The sequence below is a fragment of the Heteronotia binoei genome, chromosome 9, assembly GCF_032191835.1.
Source record: "Heteronotia binoei isolate CCM8104 ecotype False Entrance Well chromosome 9, APGP_CSIRO_Hbin_v1, whole genome shotgun sequence".
Lineage (NCBI taxonomy): Eukaryota > Metazoa > Chordata > Lepidosauria > Squamata > Gekkonidae > Heteronotia > Heteronotia binoei.
The window spans coordinates 24,974,734-24,994,576 of NC_083231.1; the positions used below are offsets into that span (position 1 = coordinate 24,974,734).

At 41.6% G+C, this 19,843-nt stretch overlaps 2 protein-coding genes across 7 annotated transcripts in view; one reads left to right on the plus strand and one right to left on the minus strand.

Annotated features, from left to right (window-relative positions):
- The first annotated feature begins 1,436 nt into the window (after nt 1–1,436).
- GNPDA2 (glucosamine-6-phosphate deaminase 2) lies at nt 1,437–9,695 on the plus strand. 3 transcript variants are annotated; one of them, XM_060246310.1, is made up of 6 exons: nt 1,437–1,598; nt 2,428–2,529; nt 2,925–3,107; nt 4,755–4,939; nt 5,913–6,087; nt 8,314–9,695. In XM_060246310.1, the coding sequence occupies exons 1-6, from the start codon at nt 1,475–1,477 to the stop codon at nt 8,373–8,375; spliced, it is 831 nt and encodes a 276-aa protein (XP_060102293.1). In that variant the 5' UTR covers nt 1,437–1,474; the 3' UTR covers nt 8,376–9,695. The 3 variants fall into 3 exon arrangements, with proteins under 3 accessions (XP_060102293.1, XP_060102294.1, XP_060102296.1); XM_060246311.1 differs by having other exon boundaries at nt 1,437–1,572; XM_060246313.1 differs by lacking the exon at nt 2,428–2,529.
- Nucleotides 9,696–12,464: 2,769 nt separating this feature from the next.
- The window catches only part of GUF1 (GTP binding elongation factor GUF1), a 32,239-nt gene continuing 24,860 nt past the window's right edge, over nt 12,465–19,843 (minus strand). For all 4 annotated transcript variants that reach the window (XM_060246314.1, XM_060246316.1, XM_060246315.1 and 1 more), the window contains 4 exons: nt 18,273–18,374; nt 17,741–17,860; nt 13,285–13,321; nt 12,465–12,782 (listed from right to left, as the gene is read on the minus strand). In XM_060246314.1, the coding sequence (XP_060102297.1) occupies nt 12,645–12,782; nt 13,285–13,321; nt 17,741–17,860; nt 18,273–18,374 (397 nt within the window). In that variant the 3' untranslated portion in view covers nt 12,465–12,644. The remainder of the gene's footprint in view (nt 12,783–13,284; nt 13,322–17,740; nt 17,861–18,272; nt 18,375–19,843) is intronic.

The following is a 19,843-nucleotide window of genomic DNA, read 5'->3' on the forward strand; positions in this document are numbered from 1 at the left end:
AACAAAACAGTATTTGTGGGATTAGTTTCCTCAGCTGTTTGCATCCCTATGAATGTTTTAGGAATGAATGTTTTGTTCAAATGACTGTCTAATGGATTCTGTCTTGTTTGAAAACAAATACAGTTTTTCAATACCATACATCAGTCCAATAAGCTATATTGTCTAACTTGCTTGTTTGCGGCTGATTAAATATTATTATTATTTCTCTCTGTAATCACCACAGCACTGATCATTCCGTTACGATGATGTGTCCAGTAGTGGTTATCTGCATACAAGTGGCTTATTGCCCAACCGCTATCTAAAATGTCTAGGAAAATATCTAATTGTGCCTGGCTTTCGCTTCTCTACTGCTGTTAAAGAAAAATACCAGCTTCTGAGTGGCACTTCTGTTTGATCCGAACTGGTGTGGTGTGTGGTCAGAGTGGTAGGCTAGGATCTGAGAGGCCCAGGCCTGAACCCCCATTCTGCCATGGTGGCTTACTAAGTAATAATTATCAGACAGCATTGTGTATAGTAAAGTCAGGAGATCTTAGGTGGTGAGCTAGACTTATTATTTTGGGCTGAGAGAGCTCTGAAAGAGCTGTGACTGACCCAAGGTCACCCAGCTGGCTTCATGTGAAAGAGTGGGGAATCAAACCCGGTTCTCCAGATTGGAGTCCATCGCTCTTAACCACTACACCACACTGGCTCTCCGGCTTACCAAGTGATCTTCTGCCAGTCACTCTCAGTCTGCCCTACTTCACAGGGTGGTTGTTGTGAGGATGAAATGCAAATGGGCACCATAGTGTTGTGCCTCCTTTGGGATCCCCTGTGGAGAAAAGCAGGGACTAAATATCTTAATCTAAATGTATTCACCAGTATGAACAGGGCTTTTTTTGTAGCAGGAACTTATTTGCATATTAGGCCATGCCCCCTGTACGAAGAGCCCTGTAAGCTCTTGGATGATTGGCTACATCAGGGGCGTGGCCTAATATGCAAAGGAGTTGCTGCTACAAAAAGGCTCTATGAGTATTCCTGTTAATTAGAACAACTTAAAATTGTTGAAACGGACATGTATACAAAATGCGATCAAGATCTTTAATGGGTTTCCTGTGTGGAAGACCACATTTTGCTGCTTCAGTGGAAGAAAACGATCGTGGTTATCGATTATCAACCTGTAAACATCTGAAGTCTGGTGGAAACAGACCAGCCTGACTTCAAGCCAAATGGAGATCACCAGCCATGTTTGATGGTCCACCAGAAACTCAACGAAACTCATGATTTTTCTGCCTGCTTGGAACTGCAGAAAATGGGAGGGAGGTGGTTGTAAGGCACGCAGCAGGTTACAATCCATAGCTGGTGTGCTTCGTTTGGCTCAGCAGGTCATAGGTTGTATGAGCCTGGTTTACAGCATGCCCTCTGTGTTCTTCCTGAAATAAATGTCTCTCTGTTTATTCTCCCTTAGAATTGGCTTGGAGAGCAGTTTTTCACAAAGATGAGGCTAGTAATCCTTGAAAACTATGATCTTGCTAGTGAATGGGCTGCGAAATATATCTGCAATAGCATCATCCAGGCCAAGCCAAACCAAACCAGGTATTTTACTCTTGGTTTACCAACAGGTAATATATATACATTTTTGTCTTCCATTCTGATTTTTTTAAAAGGTAGCTCAGTGTTTCAGTAGCGTAGCTTGGCTCATTTGGTGACCCTGGACTGTTTTATTGACCTGCTTTCTGGCTCTAACTTTATGCTAGCAATCTGACCCAGATATAACCCTCTGTTGTAGATTATTCAGTTTGGTGTAGTGGTTAAGTATGTGGACTCTAATCAGGGAGAACCGGGTTTGATTCCCCATTCCTCCACTGGCAGCTGCTGGAATGGCCTTGGGTCAGTCATAGCTTTCATAGGAGTTGTCCTTGAAAGGGCAGCTGCTGTGAGAGCCCTCTCAGCCCCCCCCCCACCTCACAGAGTGCCTGTTGTTGGGGGAGAAGATATAGGAGATTGTAAACCGCTCTGAGTCTCTGATTCAGAGAGAAGGGCGGGGCATAAATCTGCAGTCGTCGTTAGTCGTTTTTAATAACCACTAGTTGCAAGTGAGCAGCCATGTTGATCTGTACCATTTCCAAGCAGTGGTGAAGTGGAAGTGCTTCTGCTTCAGAATGTGGGCTAGAGATCATGTTTATGAATAAATAGAGTAGAGATTTGAAGCTGGTCCCCCAGATCTTAGTCTGACATGTTAACAGCTATGCTGGGTTGGTATTTTCATGCCCGTTGTCATGGAAGCTTGCTGGGTGAACTTGTGCTAGTCGCTTTCTCACCCTAACGTACCTCACAAGTTGCAAGGATAAAAAATGGAGGGAAGAAAATCTAAATAAATAGATGTTTGCAAGTGCAATGACGGTATTTCCTTTTTGCAGAAGTGATAATGAAATAATTTGTTTAATGCAGGAAGTACACCTCTGGGCTGCTACCGAAAGCTGATTGAGTATCATAAAAAAGGAGATCTCTCGTTCAAATATGTGAAGACATTCAATATGGATGAATATGTAGGTAGGTTCTTTCTCCTTCTGCAGATATTAGCTTTACTAATGGTAGAATAGAATCAACAAATGGCTTATAACCAGGGCTTTTCTTGAGCAGGAATGCCGCTCCAGCTGCCTTGGCGTGAGGGGTGCGGCCTAATATGCAAATGAGTTCTTGCTGGACTTTTTCTATAGAAAAGCCCTGTATGAAACAATGGTGATGTCAGGGGGTGTAACCTAATCTGCCTAAAGATGAGTTCTGACTGGGCTTTTTCTACAAAAAAAGACCTGTTAGAGCTAAAATAGAGCAAGATTGGCTTCATGCATGTATCTGCTAATCTAAGAAACTTGTTTCCTTTCCCCATAGTTGAACTGTGATGGAAAGGAAACAAAGCTAACTTTTGTGTTAACTCTTTGTCCCAGGACTTCCCAGGAATCATCCAGAGAGCTACCATTCTTACATGTGGAACAATTTTTTTAAGCATATCGATATAGATCCAGGCAATGCTCATATTCTCGATGGGAATGCACCAGATTTAAAGGCCGAGTGTGAGGCATTTGAAAAAAAGATTGAAGAAGCGGGAGGAATTGATCTGTTTGTTGGAGGTAATGGAAGGCTGTTTTAACTCTGACATATGTTTGTTTTTAAAAAGAATGAGTCCCTATCCCAGGCCTGAATGATTAACACAAAAAGATCCGGAGGAAACACAAGGAGGTGAGAAATTAATTGTATATTAAGATGGCCTGCCAGTTTCGTTTTGCTTGTGTTGCTTACACATGAGGTCTTAAGTTAGATGCACACTTTTTCTCTGTCCATGAAGCCTAGTGTTTATTTATTTTATAAGCCTTCTTTCCAGAGACCTACTTGAATCTCATAGGGTTGCCAGCTACCTGAAGCACAAACGTCTAGTCCCCTTAATGCAGGGGTGGGGAACCTCTGTCTCAAGGGCCATATATGGCCCTCGAAGTCACTTGGTGTGGCCCTCGGGGATTGCTGGACCGAACCGAGCCATGTGGCAGCCTCTCTGGGGCCTGGCTGGCTAGCGAGCCCATGTGGGGCCCAGCTGCACTGTGCAGCAGCCTCCCCAGGGCCAGGCAGGGATCACAGGGCCCAGATGTACTGTGCGGCAGCCTCCCTGAAGCCTGGCTGGCCAGAATTGCTGCAGGGCCTGGAAAAGTTACTGTCCCAGTTCACTGTGCACTTGATTATCCCAGATGGTGTGGCCTAATATGCTAATGAGTGTGTGACCTAATATGCTAATATTAGGGGATGTGGTCTAATATGCTACTGAGTTCCTGCTGAGCTTTTTCTACAAAAAAGCCCTGGACCCCATGCATTTGCCTAGGGTGGCGGGCTGGGTGTGTGTGCGTGCCAGATTAGGCTCTCCCCATATGACTTCAAATAGAAAAACAATTATTTGCATTAATTTTGCTGGCCTGAGTCATTCTCCCTCGGCGGAGCACTGTTTTTTTAAGCTGATAATTTTTTATGGCCCGCGAATGATGTTATAAATATCCATATGGCCTTTGGCAGAAAAAAGGTTCCCCACTCCTGCCTTAATGGAATATTATTTCCTGGACAATGTTACTTCTGTGCCATAAAGAACTTCAGCTCCCCATTTCCACACATTAAGCCTTTATTAAAGGAGTAGGCCCCTGACCTGGATGGCCCAGGGAAGACTGATCTTGTCAGACCTCGGAAGCTAAGCAGGGATCGGCCTTAGCTGGTACTTGGATGGCAGACCACTAAGGAAGCCCAGGGTTTCTACACTGATACAGGCAATGGCAAGCCACCTCTGTTCATCTCTTGCCTTGAAAAGCCTATGAGGTCACCACAAGTCATCTGTGACTTAACAGTACTTTCCACCACCAAAGGAACAAGACATTTTTCCCCCAGGCCTTTTGGCAGTACTAAGTTTCTGTTGTACAAATTTAACTACAGCTAAGAAGCTTGATTTGTTTGCTCCAGACCTCTGTGTTTCTTTGTTGTAGCTTACCCCTCCCACCCATCTCTGATGATTTTCCTTTTCCCTTTTGAACGTATTTCTCACAACAACCAAGACAGTTTCAGAAGGATGTTTGAGACATACGATTTAGGTTCAATGATGTTATGAGGCAAGGTCTCTTAAGTGGCATCCTTTATCAGTATTAGTGTTCCATTATATCTCACGTCTATGGTCTTTAAAGATCTTTTGCAAGGTTCTTGGAAGTACTCATTAATTGACTTCACTGTGTGTGTTCTCTTTTTAAAAGGCATTGGTCCAGATGGCCACATTGCTTTCAATGAGCCAGGCTCCAGTTTAGTATCTAGAACAAGACTGAAGACGCTAGCTATGGACACCATTCTGGCAAATGCAAAATACTTCGATGGAGACTTATCTAAAGTTCCAACGATGGCCTTAACAGTTGGTGTGGGAACAGTAATGGATGCTAGAGAAGTAAGATCAGTCTTTTTGTCATGAAGTGGGGAATGTGTTTCATTTATTGAAATTTTGAGCATTTGCAACAACCTTCTCCCCCCCTTGATTTTACTTGTGGTAACAACATGGCTGTTTTATTAATCACCTACAAAACAATCACGCTTATGTTGCATCAGTTTTCCCTCATAAACATTTCAGCCCCCCTTTTTGTTTAGTGTAGCCCTTAAGTGGCACGTCCCCTGCCTTATTGTATAAATAACCTTTTATTATAAACTTTTGGTCCCACCGGGTTACTGATAGGTACTTTGTAGGTTTTTCCCCCAAATAAGGAACTGTCACCGAGGTTAGATGAGAGTTGGTGTTTTCAAATATTTTCCATCAGAAATGGCACTTCAGGCACACTTAAAGATTTAAACAGATTTCAGAATTATTTGAACAAGCTGGCAGGGAAGGAAAGCTATATTTACATAATGGTTAAGTTTTTGGAATGGGTAGACAAAAGTTAAATATATTTAGAAAACTTTGGGTCTTATGGTGCTGAATATACAAGAGATGCTTAGAGGTTTTAGGCTGTTTAGCTCTCACTGAATGTGTTACAGATGTTGAAATGCTTTTGCATTGATAGCACTTGCTCTAGAGTGCCTTGTGTTTCCTTTTAAACTTAAAACTTGTAGGCCACATGGATTTGAGAAAGTACTCAGCTTTATTATCCCTGTGTTTTTAAAGATTAGGTTTTTCTACTAAACCCTTATCTCTGGCAAGATAGTTATTCTCTCCTCCTTAAGAGCAAACCTGGGTCTTCAGATTAGAGTCCACCACTCTAAGCCCTTGTTTGTGTGTGTGGGGGGGTGGTGCACATCTTTCACAAATGTATAAAACAAAGCCAACGGGGGTGATGTATTCCTGTCTGCTATCAGTTGACGACAGACTTGTTCTAGCAAAGCAATCATGTCTTGGACTAGTCACATATTCACTCTTCCCCCCCTCCCAGGTAATGATTCTAATCACAGGAGCACACAAAGCTTTTGCCTTGTACAAGGCAATTGAAGAAGGGGTCAATCATATGTGGACAGTGTCTGCTTTTCAGCAACATCCTCACACGATCTTTGTCTGCGACGAAGATGCAACCTTAGAACTAAGAGTTAAGACTGTGAAGTATTTTAAAGGTGAGCGGCCCCTTCCCTGAAAGGTCGACAGCTAGTTTATGTGTTTAATTCGCTGCACTGTTATCCTGTCTTCAGTCTGTTCTCACAACTCCTCTCTGGGGGTAGGTTAGGATGACAGGAAGACTGGCCCAAGGTCACTCAGCCATTCTGGTGCCACTGAGGATGGATGTTTATCCCCTGGTAACAGTCTGCTTCTTGAAGTGGACTGCAAACTAACCCTACTTGCAAAGTACTTTGCTTGAAAGGATTTGGAAGTCTTTTCTGCAGTGGTAGCTTTCTGTCTCGTTGATAATAGTCTGTCTACAGAAGGGGCAGCCATGTGATTTCATTTGCCATGAAAAACACTAAGGTCCACTTTCATGGTACGTGGTGTGCTGCAAAAACTTTTGCAAGGCATGTGCCTATGTGATATGAAATGTCCCCCCCCCCCAGAACAAGAGTAGATAGAAAACTGAATATAATCTTTTTAAAAAAGTAAAACCCATAAACCTCTTAAATGCAGGTTGTTTTAATATGGCCTGCCCTTCTTAAAGGGCGGTCATGGTTTGTCCATCCGTGCAGTCCATTCTGCTGTCTCATTCTACTGTATCATTTCAGGTTGCAAGTCAGAGAATCAGAAATTTTCTAAATTGCTTTCTTGCTGGCTGTTTGGTTTTTTTTCTTCAAAATTCTGAAAGCAAGAAACTAGCTGAGTAGGAAGCTGAGGCACAGATCTTTTCCCTGCAAGTAGAAAATGAGCACATCAAGGTTTTAAATTTAGAAGAGCATTTAAAAATATCACCCACCTTTGGCTGAGGGCTCAGTATCCTTTGCATCTGTTACTTAGATCTCTGTTGCTCTCTTTCTCTTCCCACTATTGGTTTAGAAACACACATGAAAAATCTTTGCCTTGCAGGAGGTGGTTTAATACCTTGATAGTGCATCTATCTGTTCCAGGGTCCGGGTACATAAATCAGTAATGCCCAAGGTTTGGGATCCCAAACAGTAATGCAGATCTGTGCTGTTTCTGTTCATTTTTGTGTCCATGAAAAACCAGAACTGCAGGTTTTTGTACAGGAGTGCAAAGAAGCCTCTTTGATAAGTTCATCGCTCTCTGTATATTGCGAAACACTATTGACATCAACGATGGTGCTTCTTTCCCTGGTAGCGTGCCCATCTTTCTAACACTGCACAATTCCAGGGCACTCCATCACCATCCTAGGGAAAGACTGAGTTGCTAAAAGAGAGCCGGCAACCAAGGGAAAAAGGATAGTCATCCTTCGTTGTAGCAGGGCTGAAAAACGGAGGCCAAATTCTATGCTACAGTGTGTGGACTTCGGACCAACCAGAAGGAATGCTGGGGGATAGGTGATAGAAACTTGCAACATTTGGAAAACAAAGAACCTGTTATCAGGCACAAGGGTCTGATTCTGATCAGGAATTTCCCTCTTCCCTGATTTAAAATGGCCTAAGGGAGCAACTGCTTGCCGCAAACAGCAGTTCCCAAAGACAGAGAGAATGAGTGAAATAGCATGAAGGCTTTAAACCTCCTCTCCTCTCCCCCTCCACATGATAATGGAACTTTTAAGAAATCACTGGGAGCATCATCTGGCTTGGTCCTTAGCAGCCCTATTTTCTGTGAGTGCTCATTAGCAGAGCTGTTTCTTTTTTTGTAGCAGGAACTCCTTTGCATATTATTGATGTAGCCAATCCCCCGAGAGTTTGCAGGGCCTGCTGTAAGCTCCAGGAGGATTGGCTATATCGGGTGTGTGGTCTAATATGCAAAGTGGTTCCTGGTACAAAAAAAGCCCTGCTTATTCGTGACATGGAGATTGTAACTGGTAGAGAAGTATAAAATTCCGAAGTAACAGCTTTTCTGCATTTATTTTTCACTCTAGATTTATTAATGCAGAAAAGCCGCCACTTGGGGATTTTATACTTTTCTACCAGTTACAATCTCCATGTCACTAATAAGCAGGGCTTCTTTTGTACCAGGAACTCCTTTGCATATTACGCCACACACCCCTGATGTAGCCAATCCTCTTGGAGCTCACAGTAGGCCCTGTCCTAAGAGCCCTCTAAGCTCTTGGAGGATTGGCTACATCAAAGGATATGTGGCCTAATATGCAAAGGAGTTCCTGCTACAAAAAAATCTCCAAGTGGCAGCTTTTCCACGTTAATAAATCTAGAGTGAAAAGAAATAATCTTGTATTATTATTGATTCAATTTCCTTTTTTTTTTTTTAAGGTTTAATGCATGTGCACAACAAACTCGTGGATCCACTGCACAGTATGAAAGAGCAAGATTGAAAGAGAAACCAAAGCTGGACCCCCATCTGCCTGTCCCTGGCAAAGAGGTAGCAGATGAATTGACTGCTGTGCAATGTGCTGGAAACTGGTTACAAAAAAGAGACTCTTAAGTGCTGCGCTTCTCCTCTTCGCCCCACCCCTTATCTGAAGGTCCAATGTGTACACTCGCACATTCCTCTCAGCCCTGTAGCAAGCTGTGTTCTCTCTTCATTCCTAACCAGATTTTTGTTGACTGTTACACATTCTGTCGTTAGAAATCGACAGAATTGTTTTGACTTCAGGGCAGAGCCATAATCGCAGTTTCTACAAAGGGGAGAAAAACATCCTGTAATGCAAAATACAAAAATATTTCAGTGTCCCAAGGCACCTCTTTTTGCCTTAGGTTTTGTAATGTCAGTATAGAACCAGACAATCCGGCACTTTATGATGCAATGTTTACACACGTACATGGCGGTTATCAGTTGCCTTAAAACTGTACGCCTTTGTGGAACACAGTGTCAGGGTAACCTAGCTGGAAAGCAGTGACCTGAAGCTACAGGTGGATTGTTTCGGTAACATTTTTGTCATATTCAATGGGAGCCATGTTGGTTTTACAAGTAAAATGGAAGAATCCTCTGGCACCTTTAAAAAGCTATTGTGTGGGTTTTATGGGTTTTATGCAGTGCCAGTGAACGAGGCCAACAGCTGTTACCCGTGATGCCAGGGTTTGAGGATCCATGTGAATGAGCTGCCATGCAGCAAAAGTTGCCATGTTAAGGGGAAGGCAAGCAGAAATGCCCTTTTTTTCTCATCAGTTCCCTCCCCCATCACCTTTCCAGGCTTGCAAGAGTCTGCTGGAGAGAGAAGATAAAATCCACCTTGGCATTATAGACATTGACCTGCCTCTGACAGCTTTACACATACAATTTTTTCCCTATAGCACGCTCAACGGCATTTTTTTTTACATGATCCATGTCTACTTAAGCTTTACAGGGTTATGATTTTTCCTACAAGGGTGGGGGGGGGGAGAGTGGACAGTATATGAATACTATTGCAGCCTTTAATTCCCCATGGCATTCAGCATCGCTAAGAACACAGCTCTAATTTAATCTCAAGTCTAGCATCGCTGTCTGCAGTTTGTACTTTTATTTCTTCAGCAGTGAAATGGCCTCAAATAGCAAGACGCTTCCAGTGGTCAGAGGCCAGATTCTTTGTTCAAAACGATATTTTGTGCCATTGATGCAATGCGCCAGTTCCTTAAAGGCATTTGTTTGTGAAGGGGAGACTAATCCTATCATACCTCATCATGGAGCTTAATAAATATTTTGCTGTTTGGTTTTCTTCTGGTCTCTCCTGTTCCTGTTTATAACATTACTATCCCTAACCCATATATTTTCCAATCTCCCCTCCCTCCGTTACTAGACTCCCGCCGAAGTTATATACTTAAGCTCACTTATAAAGATACCCTTAATCAATCAAAGTTCAATTTCTCCCTTTTCTCATACTCATTATTAAAAAATTGTCCAATGTCCTTTTACATTCCACTCTTTCTCTAAATTTCTTCCACTCCCTTTTAAACACTTCCAAATCATAGTCTCTTAAAATTCTTGTTAGTTTGTCCATCTCACTCCACGATAAAACTTTCATGATCCAATCCCATTTCTCTGGTATTTTTTCTTGCTTCCACAACTGCGCATACAGTGTCTTAGCAGCTGAGAGCAAGTACCAAAATGGTCTCTCCTGCTCCTAATAGACTCTTGAGATGTTTAGCATGGTTGTGAGGGCATGGACTGGGTTTGCTTACATCCAGAGAGTTGGGCCACAGCTCTGTGGCCAGATGTTTACACATTTCCCAAATTGAGTCCACGGCAAATACGGCTCAAAAGTTTACTGAAGCTTGGAGAACTTAGCTGCCATCAGCTAGGCAGTGATGCCTGACCAGTATAAGCCAGCTTTGTTATATACAAGAATATTTTTCAGTTATAGCAGATTATGTGAATTAACTCTACAGAAAAAATGGCACTGAAGGTTTTAGGGCTCAGTAGTAGAGCATCTGCTTTTAAGCAGAAGGTCCCAGGTTCAATCCCCGGCATCACCGACGAAAAAGGGTCCAGACAAATAGGCGTGAAAAACCTCAGCTTGAGACTCTGGAGAGCCACTGCCAGTCTGAGCAGACAGTACTGACTTTGATGGACCGAGGGTCTGGTTCAGTGGAAGGCAGCTTCATATGTTCAAGGTAGTATGGAAGCTATTGTTTAAGTTGGAATGGCTTTTTCATTCAGTACAGCAGGAAGCCAAGGAGCCTGTATGTGGTGCTGAGATTTAGAATAAGTGAAATTAACTGACATCTTTCTTCTTTCAGGGTACGTAAAACCCAGTTGTGCTCCTGAAGCCATCACCTATGATTAAAGTACAGCATTTAATGGCTCTTATGAAATACCAGGTTTAATGCCATTCACTATAGGCAGGAACAACAATGACAAAATAGTAGAAAAAGCGTAAAAGCAGACAAAACAGTGTCCACTATTGAACTTGAATCTGAAAAACACCAGACACTAGGCAATATAATATTAATAGTCCCACACTGTAATATGTCTCAGCCCAAGTAGTCCATACGAAGACCCCGGGTTTTTATTACTCTTTCAATTTTTGAATCTTCCACAGTGGTGTGGGCTCTTCAATCAAGTAGTTTGGACGCCAAGAAGTTTTGTATTTTGATTCTAAACCACCTGCATCAAGTGTGTAGACATCAAGAATTTCTGTCACTTCAATTCCTGATTTGTTCCTTATTCTCCACGTTATTCAGGCTAGTACATTCGATGTAATCAAGCGCACATCTAACCATCAAGCACCTTGTACTAGCTTGAATAACGTGGAGAAGAAGGAACAAATCAGGAATTGATGTGATAGAAAATCTTGGCATCCACGCTCCTTCATTGAAGAGCCCACACCACTTTGAAAAATTGAAACAGAGTAATAAAAACCCAGGGTCTTCATATGGACTACTTGGGCTGAGACATATTACAGCGTGGGACTATTAATATTATATTGCCTAGTGTCAGGTGTTTTTTTCCAATTCTTGTTCAAACTGTCACTCCATATTTTGCAGCGTTTGCTATTGAACTTGCCCATGATGGAAAGATAGCCTGCGGTGTCAGTCAGTACACAAACCAGAGCAAGCTGAATCCAGTGGTAATTATCCATCTGCAAAAGGCGTCCTCTGCTCTTTTAAGTACTGTTTTATACCTTCTTGCAAAGCACGAAGAGTCGAACTCACCTTCAGTGTTCTCTCACAGCACCATACACATCCTTCAACTACTTTTTTGGGGGGGAGGGGAGAGGTTTTTTTAAAAAAAAACTGAAATCAACGTATTACAAATATAGATGAAGAACCTGCAGGACAAAATGTACAAGTCGTCTGCAACATAACACTGGTTTAAGGAGCTTCATCAGAATGCAGTTGTAAAGCTGACACACAGGAAAAGGCAGCATCCTGCTCCAGTAATCTCACAACAAGCAGTAGTCCATATGGTATGCCAGTATTCTGCAGCTTGTTTCCTGTGTCTTGACCAAAACAGCAGAATGCTTCTCAGCTGACTTGATTGGCAAACACTAACTCTCAGACTTCCTTGGAAGAAGACTGCAGATTTATACTCCACCCTTCTCTCTGAATCAGAGACTCAGAGTGGCTTACAATCTATATCTTCTCCCCCCACAACAGACACCCTGTGAGGTGGGTGGCGCTGAGAGGGCTCTCACAGCAGCTACCCTTTCAAGGACAACCTCTATCAACTATGGCTAACCCAAGGCCATTCCAGCAGCAAGTAGAGGAGTGGGGAATCAAACCTGGTTCTCCCAGATAAGAGTCCGCACACTTAACCACTACACCAAACTGGAGCTCTGGGCTTAGCAACATCCTCCCCCTTCCTCTAGGAATTGTAACCAACAGCATCCCTTTCCCAAAGCAAAACTTATTCCAGCCCCCTGGTGGCCATTTTATGGTGGCACCCATCAACATGCCCCATATTCCAGAAGTTGCCTGCAAGCTTTCAATATATATTGGATTGTGATACAGAATGTTTTATAAAAAAATATATATAAGGTCTCCAAATCCCCAAAATCAAGTTTAATTATACAGTCAGTTCCAATTTAAGAACACACTGGTAACACTGATCTATTTACACTCGCATACAAAATTCGAGACCTGCTCAGATTGCAGTCAGCACCAGCCACTGTAGTCCATTCTGCTAGTTTACTCCAAAGTAGCTATAGGTAATACAGATTTTCAAACTACTTGTCAGGCTGTCTCTTTAGAACAGTGATGAATGCATCTCTGGGCACTTCCACATTCCCAATTTTTCTCAGTTTCTTCTTTCCTTCGGCTTGTCTCTTCAAAAGCTTCATTTTCCGTGTAATATCTCCACCATACTGTTTTTAGAAAGAGAACAAATTTTTTCCCACCCCGCTATATGCGAAACTGAACAGAGCAACTGTGTTGTATTTCAGATAAACAGTTTTGTAACCATCCTTTCAAGTACTTTTTAAAGTTGGACAGTCTGTAAAGAACTGTGATATTCTGGGAATATCTATTACTCCATGTTGTTTAAAATTGACACAATGAACAGAAGATGCTAGTCTGCATTACATAAGGATACTCTAACTCTTGTAAAATCCGAACCTGAGAATGTTTACAGTAAAAAGAAACATGGGAAGCTTGCTGAACAAATGTTATTACCCTGATAAGCCCATGAGCTTCCTTGAATTTATTTGCATCAAGAGGAACCCAAAATATTCATGTCCTTTCTTTTTCTGGAACTCACAATGAAAGAATAAGTTACTGGGGGGAGGTAACCCCCTAATATATCCTAATGAAGGGAAAAGATTGTAGTGATAGAAGAATTTATTCCATAAGTAAAAGACAGATACTTACACATTTTGCCAGGACATTTTTTCTGTATGCTTTTACCCTGAGGGAAAGAAAGCATAGATAATTACTACATTTTTAAAAAAGTATTTTGGGTGTCAAGATACTCTGCAATGTGACCTAGAGTTCTATCCCAACTGCTATGAATCCATGGGTGCAAAATGTGCCACTAAGCAGAAAAAAATGAGACTATATAGTTGCCAAGATTTTTTCCTCCACAAAATCAAAGCAAACTCCATTTACTGTATACTTGGCTTGTTTTCTTAGCATACCCACTTCACAATTCTAGCAGCCCCTTTATACCACTCCTCAATGAATCCTCATCTTTATCCACACCACTAGTAATTTCTCAGTAAGCAACAGGCTGGGCAAAAAAAAAAAGATAAGAGTAAAACCATTGTGACAAGTGCCCAAGAGACACAGAAACCAGCCACAGTAATCGTTCTAACCAGTCAATAGGAGCAGTAGAGAAAAGGTTAAGATCTGACAGAGAGGTTAGGTTTTGAAGACTGAGAGGAGCTGCCTTTTGATGGTTAGTTTAACAAGCGGAAATTAAAGCTCTAAGCAGATCTCAGATCTTTCCGTTAAAGTGCTACCATCAAGCCAGCAGGTTCAGCTAGGCCTGGTATGCTACTTGGTTGCAACAGAGTGCTGTGGTGATTATTTTATAAACCTTTTGAGAGGATTTTCCTGAGGCATATACTATGCAAAATGTAACTCCTCACAACTCTTGGTTAAGTGTTAATATTTACCTCAGTTGTATGGGGTTTTTTTTCTAAAATAAACTTGGTTCTTAAGAATGCAACAGCCCTGCTGGATCAGACTAGTGGTCCATCTAGTTCAGCATCCTGTCTCACACAGTGGCCAACCAGTTCCTCTGGATGGCCAACAGCAGGGCACAGAGGCCGAGGCCTTCCCCTGATGTTGCCTCCTGACTCTGGGATTCAGGGGATTAGTCCCTCTGAACATGGGGTTCCCCTCAGTCACCATGGTTAGTAGTCACTGAAAGATTTATCCTCCATGAATCTATCTAATCCCCTTTTAAAAGCTATTTACTCTTTTGAGCATCACTACATCTTCTGGTAGCGGATTCCACATTTTAATCACTCTGTGTAAAAGTCATCTTTCCTTTTGTCCGTTTTGAACCTACTGCCTATCCGCTTCCTTGGATGGCCTTGCGTTCTAGTGTTTTGGGAGAGGGAGAAAAATTTCTCTTTGTCAACTCAGTCCACCCTATGCACAATTTTATAAAACTCTGTCATGTTCCATCTTAGTCATCTCTTTTCTCAACTGAAAAATCCCAGACTCTTCAGCCTTTCCTCATGGGGAAAGTGCTCCATCCCCCTAATCATCTTGCAGGGTTGCCACTAAAAATTTATTTTTCATTTCCCTGACTTTCCCTGACCAACATTTGTCAATTTCCCTGACCACCATTCAAATATAACTGCAAGTTTAAAAATAAATAGGTCGTGTTGCATTAATGCAAGGCATAATGAAATGCTCCAGTCTACTACACAAGTCTCAACGGCAAAAATATTTGTCAAAGTTAGAGATTTAATATCAGCTTCTTTCAGCATTAACTGTAGCAACATGTTTTCCAATTGCACCAAAAATTACACCAAGATACAAACTTCAATTCAAGTAAACTCTGAATGCTAACAAGTAGGAACTTTCCAAAGCTGGGAAGGTTTCACTTTCTGGTTCCAGAAAGTGTAATGAGTAGATCAGCAGCAAGAAAGGAGGTGGAGTTTCTACAATCTAGAGAAGCAGGCAACCCTCATTTGCAACCTTTTTGCATGGGAGAAGTCAGGAAAGAGGATGAGAAAGCTGGTACTCTGTAAACTCCAGCAGGGACAAGCAATCACATTTGCAAAATTTACTCTGCATGGTGCAGAGTAGAAAGTGCTAGTTGTTTGTGAAATCCAAAAGTGGCAAAACTCATTTGCAACTCTTTGCTGGGTTTAGCAGGAGACAAAACGTCCATTACATACACAAGCATAACCCAAAAACATGCTTATCTTTATATGTAAGTTAAATGCAGGTAGGGATGAAAACAGTTAGATGTTTAAAGTTTGTATATTACTAAACATTTAAACTACCCTTGCTCTGCAAATGCTACAGGTAGACCTTGGAAATCATGCAGGGACAGAGCTCAACAAATACATTAGGCTGGTTGCTGGGGGTGGAGCTGAGAAAAAGGTGGCACTGGGAAAGGGCATCATTAAGTTTTACTTGTATTCTGCTACTTCTCTATTCCAGTTGCCACAAGAACAGACCATGCTCATGCAGCAGCAGGTCAAAGATTCACTGCTTGAATATATTTTAATCACAATTTCCCTGACCAATTTCCATTTCCCTGACCTTCCAGAAAGTGGCAACCCTGTCTTGGTTGCTCTCCCCTGTACTTTGTTCAGTTCTGCGATGTCCTTTTTGAGATATGTTTAGCAGAACTGTAAACATTATTCCAAATGAGGACGCACTATAAATCTATACAGGGCTATTACAATACTGGCTGTTTTATTCTCAATTCCTTTCCTAATAATCCCTGAGTTTGCCTTTTTCATTGCTGCAGCACACTACACATCCATTGAGCTATCCACTATGACCTCTAGAACTTGTTCCCTCTCAGTCTCAGCCAGTTCAGACCCCATTAGCCTATACTTGAAAGCTGGGATCTTTTGTTCTTGTTCACCATTTAAAAGAAACCATTTTGTGCCTTTCAGTTTTGCCTGATTTATCAATTCAGGCTGAAATAGGCCCTGATCCTATTACCCTTGAAGCTGTCTTCTCTTTTTCAGCTCTCAAGGGGAACCCTAGTGCAGTGGGGTAGGCAGGAAACTGTACTGTGATGAAGGGGAAAATTCTTTGTGGGATGACATCTAAAAGGAAAAGGCCCTGTGCAAGCACCAGTTGTTTCTGACTCTGGGGTGACGTTGCATCATGATGCTTTCACGGTAGACTTTTTAAGGGGTGGTCTGCCTTTGCCTTCCCAGTCATCTACACCAGCCCTCAGGAAATCTCCCACAATCACGAACGATCTCCAAAAACCAATTTGTGTTATCATTAAGCCGTCAACTGTTTCAGATGAAGGCTGCAACTTCTTAACAGGCTACATTTTTGGTTGGTTTTAACTGCAGTTATTGCTGACAGCCACTGGGAGCCAGCAAACTCCGCACATCCATGGGGGACAGCTTGCCTGAGAGATTTCCATATCCTGCCTGCCATCTGCACCACACACATCCTCTATAAAAAGAGATTCTGCAGAGTAATATCAATTTGCCATCTTTCAGGAGGTGAATGCTTTTAAACTCAGAATGTGAAACTATTTTGTCACTGCATTCCCTTGTACCTCATGCAACGGCGCTCAACTGAGGACAGTCTTGAAGGCAAGCTGGATGCTTCTGCTCTTCAGGAATGTTTCAGAACATTTACTAATGGGCACCAAAATTGTAACAGCACCGTACTTTGGAAAGCTTTAACTGACACAAAGGTCCTCTAAATTTAAAGTGTCAATACTGAACAACAAGGGTAACTTATAATGTTTCCAGACAGGGGTCATTTTTTCGCAAAAGAGGTGCCGGCGCTCACTAGCACACTCATTTGCATATTCCACACAATCCTGACATCACCAGAGAGTGTACTAAATTATTTCAGTTCAGCATCTACCTTAAAATACTTCTCGAATTATAATTGTCATAATAAACCTTACTCCCATCATACTTTTTAAATGACTTTCTCCTATGTGGCCACAGTGGCACGAGGAAGATTTCCAGCTGTCTGCTTTATATGTTTGGACTATTTTCCCAATTTTTGCGGGGGAAAATATTAGAAAGTTTGTCAAAGCTTAAGAGGTCAGCAAAATTCTCACAGGGGGTTTGAACAATGGAGCCCAGAAGCAAGGAGTTTTTTCTTTGGGGGGGCGGTATAAGAAAGTGCACAATAAAATTTAGAGATTCCAGAGCTCTGCTCCTGTGAGCTCCTGCCCAAAAGGAGTCCTATTTCTAGTAAATCAGAATCCTCAGCTGGGGCTGTCCGATGTTCAGGATCTTCTTAGTGGTGGCACCTGGTCTCTGGAATTTTGCAGAACTGGTTATTAGGAAACAAGCCAAGGCATTTATGCCTTTCTAGGGATTTATATTTTAACCCAGGGAGAATGTTGTTGGTATTTTTAAATTTTATTTTTACCATACTGTTTTGGTGCTATGTTGGTAAACAGAACTGATAATATTTAGTGTTATACTGAAATCTATGTTGTACCTGTTGACACAATACATGTGTTAATTAAGGTGCTACTTTTAGTTACATAATTTGTTTTTTATTTAATTATTTTCTCTCAAGAAACTGGAATTTCAGACAGAAAGTCAAGGAAGCATTAAAATAGTGTTTAAAATAATTAGAGACATGGGAAGAGATCAGAAAGTCAATCAGATACTTCTTTTAAAATCAGTAATATTAAACTCACGTTTCTCTTGCAATTATTTTGCTTCCAACTGCTGCTTGAATCGCTATTTCAAACAGTTGTCTTGGAATGATATCTCTTAAGCGCTCACACAGAGCTTTACCCTCTTTGTATACCTTGTCCCTAGAAGAGAAAACACAATAAATCCTTGCTGTTTCAGACAGTCGCCAAAAAGAATTACTAGCAGTTTTAGAATTAATAGCAAAAAAGTTCTATAGATATAAGGCTTAGCTAAAATGCCACAGTGCAATCAATTCACGAAAGGAAAGAGAACGAGCTAATGTTTGGGAAATTTGTGTACAACAAAACTTAAAATACAATCACAAAACAGTTGAGTGTAATCAAAACCAGAAAATTACACTTAAATGCTAACCATGGATAAATTTTCCATTATAGTCCTCACGTTCCATTTTGAATTGGTTTGTGTTATTGTTTGACTTTTTAATCCCAAATTACAAGTAGAGGGTGTGAAAAAATGTCCATGTTATTTTGCAGTGGGTATCTGAAAGCAGGAGTGTCTGTTCAGTTTACGTACTTGTGCACAATAGTTATCAGTTCTTCTACGGCATTTCCATTTAACAAAATCTCCATCTTCACAAGATCTGCGGCCTGGTATCCAGCATCTTCGTAGTCAAAACTAAAGGTGGGCAGAGGGAGGAAGACAGCCATGACCGCTCACTTCAAACAGTGTGTTCTTTTCACTTTTTCAATATAACATTTTCATTACAACTTTTGAAACTGAACTGCAGAATGCTGGACCTACAACAAAGCATTGTCCTTCCAGATACTGATTTACACATATATAATGGGACCTCCCCCTGATACAGAGCAACCAATAGTTCAGCCACAGACCAAGGCTGAGTGTTTACTCAGCATCATGGGTAGCCCTACCACAGTTATCCGTTTTCTGGAAGCTTCCCAATTGAGTTCTGTGATGAATTTCTGCGTGGCTGCCTCCAAAGACTGCTCAGAAACTTCAGATGGGTTCAGAATAAAGCATCCGAAGTGCTGTTTGGAACACATCTTGCCATCGCGAAAAGATCTCTCGTTTCCCAGATCTCTCTTTCCTAGGCACAACTCTAAGTCCTGAAGGACCATTTGCCCCCATTCCCTGACATGATCCTTTCAGGTCTTTGTCTGAATGTCCTCCCTTCAAATACTAGATGGGTGACTAAGAGAAAGACAGCCTTTGCTTTGGTGCCCCACCCCAAGCTGTAAAATTCTCTTCCTGGGAATGTTCTCTTGGCACCAACCTTCTCTCCAGACACCAAATCAAAATCGTTTTAATGTACCTTAGCTGTTGGTGTCACTAGTGCTGGTACTTCTGTTTTAAGGCTGAAGTGTTATGATCTTTATCAACAGGTATTATGTATTTAATACTTCAACTGTTAACCATCCGTTAAGTTTTATACAGGACAGTGACCTGGAAATACTTCAAATAAGTCAGTCTTTGGTGGAGACAAAAGCCTGGATCACAGTGTTTAAATTCTGGCTCAAAATTCATTTTAGAATGGATCCTAATAGCCTTCTTTATTGTCTGAAAAGAGATCCATATATCTCATCCTGGTCAGCAATTCTTATGTGCAAACATAACCAGTGGGGGATAGCGGTTGAGAATTTTCTTACATCTGATGCATCATATATCTTCAGATGCATTAAACTGAGATTGTTGGAGATGGAGGAAATGAAGCTATGCCCAACAGACCCTTATATTTGCTCCCCAGCATCCTTAGGTCTCAAAATGCCCCATTATCTATCAGACTTAACCATTCCAAGTCATTGCAGGGCATTTATGTTGGCGAGACGAAATGCATTTGCCTCCGAAGTTTTACAAGGGAGATATCATCGAGTCCCTTTATGTGATAGACTCTGTTCCTGTGGAGCGAATATTTCCGACTCAATTAAGCATATATTGCTTGATTGTTCCATATATCATAATCTCCATAAATATCTATTTTGCAAGCTTTCCTTATCCCCAGATCTGTCTATTCTGCCACCCTGTCATTATTTACTGAATGATACTGAGTGGGAGGTTAGCGAGGCTGTGGCAAAATTTTTGGCTGACACCCTTACATTTAAATCTGACCATGTATGAATGCATCTGTT